Source organism: Ursus arctos, unplaced genomic scaffold (assembly GCF_023065955.2).
Source record: "Ursus arctos isolate Adak ecotype North America unplaced genomic scaffold, UrsArc2.0 scaffold_21, whole genome shotgun sequence".
Classification (NCBI taxonomy): Eukaryota; Metazoa; Chordata; class Mammalia; order Carnivora; family Ursidae; genus Ursus; species Ursus arctos.
Genome location: NW_026622886.1, coordinates 31167501 through 31181000, shown reverse-complemented (window position 1 = coordinate 31181000; position 13500 = coordinate 31167501). Strand labels below are relative to the sequence as shown.

Here is a 13500-nt window from a genome sequence, read left to right as displayed (position 1 = left end):
TATGTACCCCAAAAAAGAACTGCTAGATTTTATTAAAGATATTATATAGACATATAAAACATAAATATATTATGTATTATATATATCTCAAGATACAATTCATATATATTTACAATATACAGTTCAGTGGTTTTTAGTATATTTGCAGAGTTGTGAAACTATTATTACCACAGTTTGTTTGTTTATTTACTTATTTTTAAAGATTTTATTTGTTTGGCAGAGAGAGAGACAGATGCGAGAGAGGGAACACAGGGAGGGGGAGTGGGAGAGGAAGAAGCAGGCTCCCAGTGGAGGAGCCTGATGTGGGGCTCGATCCCAGGACCCCGGGATCACGCCCTGAGCCGAAGGCAGACACTTAATGACTGAGCCACCCAGTCGCCCCCGCAATCAGTTTAGAACACTCATCACTCCTAAACAAAACTCTACCCATAAATAATCACTCCTCATCTATAAACTGATGTTTCTCAAATTTTTGTCTCCAGCCTGTACCTTTCTCTGCTCATGGATTCAACTGCTTAAATATCTAATCGGCAAAACAAACTTGACATATCTGAAAGTAAATCTCTGAACTTTCCCCACAAAACCTACTTTTCCCACAATATTCACATCTCATTTATACCTTCTTTCTTACATACCCTACACTTAATCACTCAATAATCCTCTTGACCAAACCTTCAAAATATATCTAAAATTCAACCTTTTCCCATCACTTTGTCCACTATCACCTACTCCTGCCCTTATTTTCCTACAATCTATTCTCAACACAACAGCCACAGAGATCCTTTCTAAAGTAAGTCAGATCGTGTCACTCCTCTACCTCAATTCCTCCACTGGCTCCCTACTTCTCTCTGCCTAAAAACCAAAGTCGTTCCAACGGCCCACAAGCCCTTGATGTGGTATGGTTCACTGTTATCTCTGTGACATCTCCCTCCAGCCTCGTCCTTGTTTTGCATACTTTAGTCACACTAGTCTATTTGTTGCTTCTCTGAATAAATCATGCACTTTCCCATCCTTGCACTTGCAGCTCCCCATCTGGAATGTTCTTTGCCCAGATGCATGATTCATCCCCTCACTTCGCTCAGATCTTAGCTTAAATATCCATTAACGCTCTATTTAAATTTACAACGTATCTAATTTATCCTATGCACGTCCCTATTCTCTTTGCCTATTTTCTCTCCAAAGCTTTTATTACCACATAATTTTATGTCTGATCCTACAATTTATGATACTTCTTTCAATTTTAAAAATATTTAAAAAGATGTAGAATTGAGAATCATATATTTTTTTCAAACAGACTCATATTACACATACTGTTATGGAAAGTGATTTTTTTCCAAATTATGATTTCCCCTTCAATACCAACAATTATTTTATTAAAAAAGTCTAGTATCATAGTCTCTCTAAAACAGTTTTAAACATTTTTTCCACTTAGGTCATTTTTACATTACCTTGCCGATTAACTTCATTTTGAAGTAGCTCTTCCATTGCTTCTTCCTCAGCAATATCTAATGGTGTGTCTCCTTCACTGTTGACAGCTCCTACATGAGCTCCCTGACCAATCAAAAATCTGTAAAATGAAAGGGAAGACAGTTAAGCAATGACAGTATCATAAGACTAAAGGCATAGCAAATGAAGAAAACTCTTATGTAAAAGCAACACTAAAAACCAAGGATAGATGCATTAAGTTTTAAAAAAGTAGAGCATGTTTTCTTATTTTAATTTGTATTTCTTAATTTTTCTATAATGTACACACATTGCCTTACTAATACAAAAATGTTATTTAATGATAATTAGAAAGTCCTTCATAGGATCATTTCAGACTGTCTCCACTAAAATTTTTCAATACCTCCATATTGACTGGTTTCCTAACTGAGCTCCACGTTCCCAGTCTCACGCCATATGCAACAGTTCTTTTTTTTTTTTTTTTTTTAAGATTTATTTATTTACTTGAGAGAGAGAGAGAGAGAACGTGCACGCAAGTAGGTGGGGTACAGAGGGAGAGATAATCCTCAAGTATACACCTTGCTGGGTGTGCAGCCCAATGTGGGGCAAAATCCCAGGACCCTGAGATCATGACCTGAGCTGAAATAAAAAGTCAGACGCTCAAGTGACTAAGCCACCCAGGTGCCCCATATGCAATAGTTCTTAACCTGGGGTTGATGGACTAAAGTCAGAAGGCCATTCAACTGATGCAGGTATCTTAAAATACTGTTTAGATCATCACTGTTTTGAAATGAAAAGTAATTGTTAGATCAACCATTAGGTCTCTTCATTTAATGTGTTACTAAAGAAGCACATATATAACTATACCATAAATGAGTTTTTCTGATATTTTGAAAAATGAAACCCAACCGAACTGGTGTTTGGTGTTCTTCCTATTTTATTTTATATATCCAAAATACAATCCTGAGAAAAGTATCCACAGGCTTAATCAAACCTGACAAAGGGATTCAGATACAAAATGTTAGGAATCTCTTCCACTGCATCAACTATACATCTCCCAAAATCTACTTAAAATGACTGGAGTCAGCTTCCCACTTAAAAATCTTTTATGGTTGTACCATACTAAGAGAAAACATACATGACCCTCAATGAGCTGGTTTTGTCTTCTTTTTCAGCCTCATTTCTATTCTGTCTTGTACCACACTTTAGGCTCCAATAATACAGAACTATACTTATAATGCCAGACTAAGCCATGCTCCTTTGGCATCCCTGATTTTACTTCTGTGTATGTAAAGAATGGGCATTTTTCCTCTATGTCCCTAACCAACTTAACTCTTATTCATATGCACATTTTTATAGACTACATAAAAATATTCTCATTATAAAAATAGTAAAAATGTCCAGAATTTAAAAAAAAGAAAGAAAATACAAGAATACCTTTATACCTCTCCTTCTACTATTATGTTCCCTCCCCAGAGATAAATATTACCAACAATATCTTCCTAGTAACTTTGCTATGAATTTTTATATGTGTATATAAACATGTACACACTCACTTTTGAGGTTCTTTTTATGAAACAAAAATTAATGAGATTATTTTCAATGCACAGGAATGCAATGCATTATAATAGTTGAAAAATACTCCACAATATGGCTGAATCATGCTTTTATTTCATACCATCCTCCTAATGGAATGTTTTTAAATGGACACTTGACATTATCAACCTTTAAAAGTTTTCCCAACATGATGGGAATAAAACTTTATTTCCTGATCACACAAGAGGTTGAAAATATTTGGGTATGTTTACTGGCATTTGTATTTTCTCCTCTCGTGAACTTATTTACATCTTTTGCTAGTACTTTGAATGTGTTCATTAATTTAACAAAAACTTATGGGATGTTTTTATGGACTGAGTATTTGTATCCCCAAATTTCATCTTGAAATCCTAACCTCCAATGTGATGGTATTAGGGGGTGGGACTTTTGGTAAGTAATTAGGCTTAGATGAAATCACTAGGGTGATGCACCCATGATGGGGATTACTGTTCTTACAGAAGAGGAAGAGATTAGAGCTCACTGTCTTTCTGCCATAAGGGACACAGCAAGATGGCAGCTATCTGCAAGCCAGGAAAAGGGCCCTTACCAGACACAGAATTGGCCAGCACCTTGACCCTTTAATTCCCGAGTCTCCAGAACTATGAGAAACAAATGCCTATTGTGTAAGCCACCCAGTTTATGGTATTTTGTTTTCCCAGCCAAAGCTAAGACAGGTATCTAGTATGTACCTAGTACTATGTTACACGCCAGGAATACAATGGTAAGCAAAACAAACATAGACCTTTCCCTCAAAGAGCTTACAGTCTAGTAAAAGAGAGATTATTCAAAGAGTTAAGATTATTGTAAAATTTTGGTAAGTCTTATGACAGAATTTTGGGGTTTCTACGAGTGGATAATAGGATAACCTAATTCAGTTAGGTAAGGAATATGTAGATACTAACAAAGACAATGGAAGGAAAGTGTGTTCCATGTAAGAGAGAACAAAAGGTACCATATAACCCTGTGACAGTAAATATGTATGGTCTACAGAGGCCTGGTTCATTTTCCTGAAAGAACTGATCAATCTCTATGTATAGCTAATCTCTCCTACACACACACACACACACACACACACACACACACACACAATGAGAGTCTACTTTTCTAAGATGTTATATGATCAGGAATATGTTTCAAAAAGATCACTTTGTACAGTACGGAAAATAAATTACAATGTAGAAAGAATGAAAGTAGAAAGATCAGTTAAAGGAGCTACAGCAATAGTAAAAAAAAATTATGTTGGAAACTTGAATTTTATGGAAGAAATGGATGAATTCGAGATACCCAAGGAGATACTGGGAGATGAGTTGGATATGAGAAGTGAGGGTGAGGAAGGTGTCTAGGATAAATTGAAGTTCTTGACTTGTATGATGTGATAAATGAATGGTGGTACTAATTAATGATATGGAGAAAATGAAGTTATTTCCTACATCTGACTAATAGCTATGTTACAAATATTTCTTCCATACTGTAACTGCATTTTGAAAAAAAACCCACAGGGGCACCTGGGTGGCTCAGTCGTTAAGTGTCTGCCTTTGGCTCAGGGCGTGACCCCTGCGTTCTGGGATCGAGCCCCACATCAGGCTCTTCCACTGGGAGCCTGCTTCTTCCTCTCCCACTCCCCCTGCTTGTGTTCCCTCTCTCGCTGGCTGTCTCTATCTCTGTCAAATAAATAAATAAAATCTTTAAAAAAAAAAAAGAAAAGAAAAGAAAAAAAAACCCACAACTTTTCAGGGCTCCTGGGTGGTGCAGTTAGTTAAGCGGCTGACTCTTGCTTTCGGCTCAGGTTGTGATCTCAGAGGTCATGGGATCAAGCCCCGCACTGGGCTTTGTGCTCAGTGCAGCGTGCTCAAGACTTTTTCTCCCTTTCACTGCCTCAAACGAATAAATAAATCTTTAAAAAACAGAACAGAAACAAAAAACTTTTCTTACAGTACTTTGTATCTTACTAAGTTTAAAGGTTGCATAAAGGCAGGTCTGTCAGTCTCTTGTTTAAGAAGGCTTTTACCATCCTATTACATGTATCTATATGGAGATGTAACTTTTACATACATATACATAAACAAGAACAAAAGAATATACACTACAAAGTTAACAGTGATTATTATCTCTAAGTGGTAATTAGAAGGGATTTGTATTAGTAGTTTTATTTGGGGGGTATTTTTTTGTTATCCAAATTTTCTGTACAAAGTTTATTTTGTATATGTGTGTCAGACCACAAAAATGGCTACCATACCATTCTGTAGCCTCATGCTTTTACATTACACTTAATAATACGCTGTAAATATTTCTCCCTATATAAGGTAAAATTTCATTTTTATGATCTTCATGGGACTTCTACAAAGAAGTCATACTTGAATTGAAGCAACTTTTTCTGTTTTAGAGTTTTATTTTTTATTTATTTATTTTTTAAGATTTTATTTATTTGACAGAGAGAGACAGCCAGCAAGAGAGGGAACACAAGCAGGGGGAATGGGAGAGGAAGAAGCAGGCTCCTAGCGGAGAAGCCTGATGTGGGGCTCGATCCCAGAACGCCGGGATCACGCCCTGAGCCGAAGGCAGACGCTTAACGACTATGCCACCCAGGCACCCCTGTTTTAGAGTTTTAAAAAATGTAATATAAAACTAAATGAGAACATTCATGTACTACAAATAAATAAATGAGTCTGGAGCAAAAGAGAAAAAATATATAGGTGGTAAAATAAACTGTGCTATGCTCCAGGAGAATATGTAAACAATCCGCTATGCAAAATATTAACCAAACAATTAGCCATATTTAAATGAAATCACTTCTATTTTTCTTAGGTAGAAATCATTCATAGGCTATAAAGACTGAGAATAAAAAGAGTACCTCAGAGTAGCTTCAGTGCTTGCAGCAGGGGGAGCTATATGGGAAGCAGTCTCAAGGAAATACCAGGGCAAAGCCAAATACAGACAATCCAAAATTAATATAAACAGGAAGGATGTTAAGAGAAACTAGCAAGAGTAAAGTTACAAAACTACTGCCAGGAAACAGAGACTGGAGCAATTCCTGAACCAAAAGTTAAGGTATATATATATCTACTCATATAATTCACAAAAATCACCTGCACTCCAGGACGATCATTTGCAAATATGAATTTTTAAAACGATATATAGAAATAAAGAAAGAAAATCCCATGGCATTAATTCTTAGCTACAATGAAGAATCTCAAAAAACCATTCAAAGATTGGTTGTGTGAAAAAAAGCACAAATGTTTAAGTTCCGTAGACTCTGAGTTAGGCTCCCAACTCTGCCTCTTGACAGCTGTGTGACATTCACTAGAACACTGGAAGCCTAGTTCATAGACAAATTACAGGGCTGTGTGAAGTTTAAATAAGTTAATGTCTAAAAATAAAATTCTATCTTTTATCCCATCACGCAAAATCATCACATTTAGAAAGCAATGTTTAAGATAATGTGAAATAAAACAGTACAGACTATCTGGAATACCAGAAATTGACTTTGAGGGGCCCTCCAGATACTGGAAACAGATGGCTATATTTCCTTCAGAACAAAAAAAGCTAGGGAATTATAAGGAGCTCATGTGACGGCTAATTAGGAAACATATTTATTTTAAGATTTTTTTGGAAAGAAAAAAAGCAAAGATTTCACACAGACTATCCCAAATTGAAAAGAAAGAAGATTGGACTGTTTCTCAGATGAGTAGGTTTTTTTGTATGCTTTAGAATTTTTTTTTAAAGCAGTGTAACTGTCTTAACAATAATGATTTCCTCAAGTGATACAAATGAGGCCAACATAGGAGATGCCTATAAATGATGAAATTCTTCATAAATTGTAGAAATAAAAAATGTTAAACCACCAGGTTTATTGAGATTTATAATAATCTAGCACCTTGAGTCAATAAATAATTTTGGATAAATTAACTGACCTCAAAATCAAGACATGATCCAAATGGACTTTTACAAAATTATTTGCACATGTCCTAATTTAAAAATCTGACAAAAGGCATAAAGTTCTTAACCAAGTTATTGGTGGCAATTTAGATATGCATATTAGATAAATTTGAGAATTATTCAATGTTACTTGAATTTGGAAGACAAATTTTGACAGTCTCTATTGTCTTGGATTATGAGTTTTGTCAAAAAAGAATCCATAAGAAGAGATCATGAGAAAGGGAAATAGTTTTCATTTAAAAAATCTGATCTTTTAATTAAAATTGTGTTTAAAGTAGAAGCTAATGAGAACACAGTGATCAAAGAGACAAAGGAAGAAGAAACTCCATCAGCAAGAGCTGAATATATTTAGTGTCCAAATTTAATGTATATTGACTTTTTTATTCACTGTAGGAAAACTAGTATCAAGAAGTCATTATAACCAGGGGCGCCTGGGTGGCTCAGTCGTTAAGCGTCTGCCTTCGGCTCAGGGCGTGATCCCAGCGTTCTGGGATCGAGCCCCCATCAGGCTTCTCCGCCAGGAGCCTGCTTCTTCCTCTCCCACTCCCCCTGCTTGTGTTCCCTCTCTTGCTGGCTGTTTCTCTCTCTCTGTCAAAGAAATAAATAAAATCTAAAAAAAAAAAAAAGTCATTATAACCAATACATGAAATTTTCATGTATTCAATACGTGAATCTTTAAAAACCAGGAAGTCAGTACCGCCTTAAAACAGAAAGAAATTCTGTCACACAGATGAACCTCAAGGTCAGTGTGCTAAGCAATATAAGATAGTTACAAAAGGACAAATAGTATATGATTCCACTTATATGAAGTATCTAAAGGTATCAAAATCATAGAAACAAAAAAGAAAGCTGGTTACCAACGGCTGAGAGTAGAGGAGAGGGGAAATTACAACGGCTGAGGGTAGAGGAGAGGGGAAATTAGTGTTTAGTGCACAGAGTTTCAGTATTATAAGATGAAAAATTCTAGCGATCTGCTGCACCATAGTGTGAATATATCTGACACTGAACTATACACTTAAAAATGGTACAAATGGTAAATCTAATATTATGTGATTTTATGATAATTTTTTTTAAGCAGAAAATCAGAAGAATGCCACTGGAATAGCTGTTTCTTGAAAATCAAAATGAGTTCCTCAAAGCCATCTAATGACACAGAATCATGAACTACCTGAACTTTCCAAAGATGGGTAAGTAGAACATTACACCCTTAAGAAATGCATGCTATTTTCTTTTGGTAGTCTCTGAGCAACAAAAATCTTCAAATAAGTGTAAACAACCTTATGCGTCTTCAGCGGGAACGCACTTTGCTATTTCATTCCTGAAGTTCTAGACAATGATGAAAAATAGTTGAAAACAGCTGTAAGAGTCCAAAAACAGCTCTGATGTGGAACCTTTGAAAAGTTTTATTAAAAACAGCAGTTCTTCATTCAGCACTTGACAAATGTTATGCCACTTTCTTCTGGTCTCCATGGTTTCTAAGGAGAAACCTGTTGTCATTCAAATTTCCCTCCTTAAAATACAGAAATTAGGCTTTTGTTGGGACTTTTTCTTCTTTTGGTGTGCCTACTTGTGCTTCTGGATTATCAGTGTTTTCAGTTCAAAGATATATGAGACAAAAAGGAAAGCTAAGAAACTCTCTCCGTGGGTCCTGTGATGCCTAGCCATCATGTCTTCTTTCTACCTCTTCAGAATCTTTTGTTTTGTATATAATGCTCAGGGTTTTTAGTAGTTCTTAGCAGGAAGAATAGGGAAAACCATGTCTACTCTATCTTCCCAGAAGCAGAAATTCTCTCTCATTTTTAATTGTCAAATTTCAATGCTTAGAACATTAGCAATTTTAACCTTAATTTTTTTTGTCAAAACCTGAAGGCAAAAGTATTATCTTCACATACAAATCACGTTGTTAGTCCAACTGTTAGTCGTGATAACTTGCCAAATACTTTGCTTAATTTCTGACATCACAGTTCCACAATTATGTCACAGATATAATTAATTATGCCAATAGCAAAAACCAGGCTAATACTTGTGAGAGAAATGAATCTATTTTTGAAACTGGTGTCTATTTTCCAGTTGTCTAGGAACCTGGATTATCATTTGTAAAACAAAAACAAAAACAAAACAACAAATTCAAAATGTGGGAAAGTATTTAAATTCCTCTATTCTCTTTGTAAAACCACCATTAAATATAGGAAACCCTCAAGGTTCTGTCTTCAGCATTTCCTGTTTCTCCTAATTACTCCCCAGAACCGTGATTCTATACTTCTCTGATGATGCACTAACTCCTGAAAAGGCATATCTGTTTATTAAAATCAATTATATACACTACTGTATTACCTCATTACTGCAACTTTCAATTCCCAAAGGCAAAAATCCTACTCACTATGCAACAATTCTAAAATGTACATTTCCCTCACATTTTAAATTCATGGAAATCTTCTACAATCAATGAATGTTACAATCCATGATGCCTTACAATGGCTACTGGCCAGGTGGCAGACAACCTGGTTGTGATTATCTGTCCTCACGTGACCTCAGTCACAGCTATTCATACTGTTTTCATTTCAGTCAACTTATGTGCATTATTGGTACCTTATTTGTTGAACTTAAAATGTCTTTCTGGATGTTGTCTGAAACTTTTTGTTGATACTTTCCGGTAAGATCAAGAAAGCATCAAAATCAAAACTTGCAGAATGCATACCAATGGCTTAAATAAAACCCCAAAGGCAATAAGAGAACATTCTTTAGTAACGTTGCATCAATGACACTCTAAATTGCACAGAAAATAATACTGTGCGAAAAAAATCTAGGTGATTAAACACACACACACAGTATCACAGCTTCATTTTTTAACCTTTTTTTAGTTGGTATATAAAATAACGACACTGTGTTACAACAATGGCATCTTAAACTTCATGAAATCCAGTATATGCATTATAAACACACCAAATATATTCCTGGCTTCCTACAGCACCATTTCCATTAGCATCTCAAACAGGGCCTATTTTTTTCAAAATATTTTATTAATTTATTTGAGATAGATAATGAGAGAGAGCATAAGCAGGGGGCAGAGGGAGAGGGGGAAGCAGGCTCCCCACTGGGCAAGAAGCCCAATGCGGGGCTCTATCCCAGGACCCTGTGGTTTCATGACCTGAGCCATAGGTAGACACTTAACTGACTGAGCCACACAGGCACCCTCAAATAGGCATATTTAAAACCACATTCCACTATGGTCTCTTCTCCGCTTCCCCCAGTCTTGCTCTTTAGGTCTCTTAATAAGCTTAAAGGCATCATTTTGCCAATTACAAAGGTCAGACAGGGAGGCAAAATAGTGTACTGGCTTAAAGTACAGACTTGAAAAGTTAGACTGACTAGGTTCACATCCTAGTTCTGCCACTGACTGTGTGATTACTCTTGGACTCAAGTTTCCTCATCTATACATCACTATATACCATCACTCACCCAAACCCAAACTTCAAAATCTTTCATATTTTAGAAAGATAATATTGCAGATTATGTAACCCCCCCGAATCTGAGGCAGCACTTCATAACCAAACATATTAATATTTTTGCAAAACATAAACATACAGTAAGTGGGATAAACGAAACTATAAATAGCCTCATATCAGCTTAGGTCATGGTTTGTTACCAAATGAGCCTATACCCAAATTTACAATTAGCTTGTCATTTTTCCAAGTTTTTGGGGTTTGTAATTGTGCATATAGACCTGTGGGGTGGTGGTAGCAATATATTTTCATGTGATTGTTAGGATGACTGAAATTATATATACTGAAAGGGCTTAGAGTAGTGACTAGCCCATATTAAACACTCAATGAATATTAGCTATTATCAGGCATTCTCACCACCTTTGATTTTTTTCTCCTACCTTACTACCTAGACCCAGTGAATCACAACCCAGCCTTATCAATTCTATTTTCCAATTTCTTTCAGATCTGCCCCACTTCCAATTTCACTGCCATTACCCTAGCTCTCTTGTCCAACAATACTAATCTGTGAAGAACAGTCTTCCTAAAATACAGAGTGAGGATCATCATCACAACATCCCTAAAAATGCATCACCACTAAAGGTCAAACTTAGCAAAGCATACAAACTCCTCTATGCTGTTGACTCAGTTCATTTTCGCAATCGGATCTGCTACTCTCCATATGCCACTAATGTTCTTCTTCCTGAAAAACTCCGGCTCCAAAAACCTCCTCCTATCCAATGGAATCAGAACTAGTATTTGCTTGGTTAACCAGAAAAGCTGATTAAAACAGGGAATCATAAAACATAATTATATATATATATATGAAAATAATTAAATGTAAATAAGATATTTATTTCAACATAGAAGATACTGGAGAATGTCTCCAATGACTTAAAACTATGCTACTTCTCTTGCATAAACCATACTCATAATGCATTTCCTAAGACTTCCAAGTGTCTTTAAAATGAAGCAAAAACTTGAAGTCAACAGGAGAGCAGAGTACACAATCCCTCTGTCTTTTACTTTCAATCTTTCACTTATCACAACCACATCTACTTAAATCGCAATTATATATATATATATATATATATATATATATGTACAAGATTTATTTATTTATTTATTTTAGAGAGAGAATGAGTACAAGCAGGGGAAGGGGCAGAGGGAGAGGGAAAGAGAGAATATCAAGCAGACTCCCTGCTGAAAGCAGAGACCCATGCAGGGCATGATCTCACAACCCTGTGATCATGACCTAAGACTAAATCAAGAGTCGGACACTCAACTGACTGGGCCACCCAGGCGCCCCATCAGCAGTTATATTTTTAAGGCCTTGACCTTATCAAATCTTTCAAAATATTTAACCGTTACAACAATAATTTTCTTTTTTGTACACATTTCAACAGTTTTGTGCTATCTAATTAAATAATCAATAACAAGTTCAGAATACACACAATTAACTTTTGGTAGGCTTGTAATTCCATTGGTGAAACAGAAGTGAGTAAGCTTAGTAGAAATAGCCTATTTGCTGCAATGTTCAGTTTCAACCACTTAATGGCAATCGGTCATTAGATTTTAAAAAAGAAGTGACAAATGTGGGGCACCTGGGTGGCTTGGTTGTTAAGCATCTGCCTTTGGCTCAGGTCATGATCCCAGAGTCCTGGGATCGAGCCCCACATCGGGCTCCCTGCTCAGCAGGAAGCCTGCTTCTCCCTCTCCCACTCCCCCTGCTGGTGTTCCGTCTCTGTGTCTCTCTCTGTCCAATAAATATATTAAAAAAAAAAAAAGAAGTGACAAATGTTAGTTAATACAGTGGAAGCCAGTTAAAAGAGCTTTACCATATATTATCTCTCATTCATGAATAACGACTTTGTTCAGACAACTTCCAACTCTCACAGGCATAAACCCTGCTCACTGTTTAACATAACAATTAATGTCATCTCCTCTAAAATTATTCCCTGGCCTAATCAAAATCAATCACTTCTTCAGTGTTCCTTGTACATTTTTTGGTCCATTTATTCTATGCAGTATTATTAGTTAATTAACTTCACATATATCTATAAGTTTGAGATCAGGAATGGAGTTGTAGCCATTTTTATATCTCACAATGCCTAACACTACTGTAGTAGATGTGATATAATGAAAAGAACATCAGAATTTGAGTCCTGAGAATGAAGGTTCAGTTCTGATTATAAAATGGAAGTAATAGGGAACATTCCCATATGTACTTTAAAAAAGCAGTAAGAATGTATATAAGAAAATGATCTTTATAGTTTTAAGCAAACACATCTCATTATTACTATAGTAAGACATAAGTATCTCATATCAATTTTTAATATTTTCATAGGATCCTAGACATAAGTTTTGCCGAGATGCCTAATCAAATACAGTCTGCTTTAGATGAACAAAGTATCATTCTTAACAAGAAATATGTAAATAAAACCAAAATTCATGGATTTGCCAACTCTTCTTGACGCTCAAATATCCACATATCAAAGTAAGTATGACAAAATGACTACTTTACTATCCTCTGTTCCTCTCATCTAGTTCTGTTTACCCTCACACCAAATGACATGATAGTTTTCTTTATAATCAGGAGAACCAAGAGTTTAGCTATTTTTCACTAAAAGTAATGACCATATGTAGTATTTTGATTAATACCAATTTAGCTAACATTTACTGAATACTAAATATGCTGTGTATTGTGTCAAGTGTCTAATACACATTATCTAATCTTCACGATCTTATAGAATAGGGATAAGTATTAATATTTTTATTTTACAGATGAGGAAACAGAGGTTCAGAAAAGCTGGCAATCTGCCTCAAGTTAATAGCAATTCTGGCTTCTACTCTGAATGCACTATGAATCCACTGGAAGGATTTGAATAAAAATGTGATGTTATCCCACTTGTAATATTTTAAATGGATCATCCTGCCTGCTGTGTGGAAAACAGATGGGTAGAGGCAGGAATAGGATGGTTATAGTTAGAATTGTTGCAACTATAATAATTCCAGTGAAAAACAACAGTGTCCAGGATCAGGA

At 35.7% G+C, this 13500-nt stretch overlaps 1 protein-coding gene across 11 annotated transcripts in view; it reads right to left on the bottom strand.

Annotated features, from left to right (window-relative positions):
* The window catches only part of PPP1R12A (protein phosphatase 1 regulatory subunit 12A), a 139346-nt gene that overhangs the window by 74971 nt on the left and 50875 nt on the right, over positions 1–13500 (bottom strand). For all 11 annotated transcript variants that reach the window (XM_048217814.2, XM_044384561.3, XM_048217816.2 and 8 more), the window contains exon 3: positions 1449–1567. In XM_048217814.2, coding sequence (XP_048073771.1) covers positions 1449–1567 — 119 coding nt within the window. The remainder of the gene's footprint in view (positions 1–1448; positions 1568–13500) is intronic.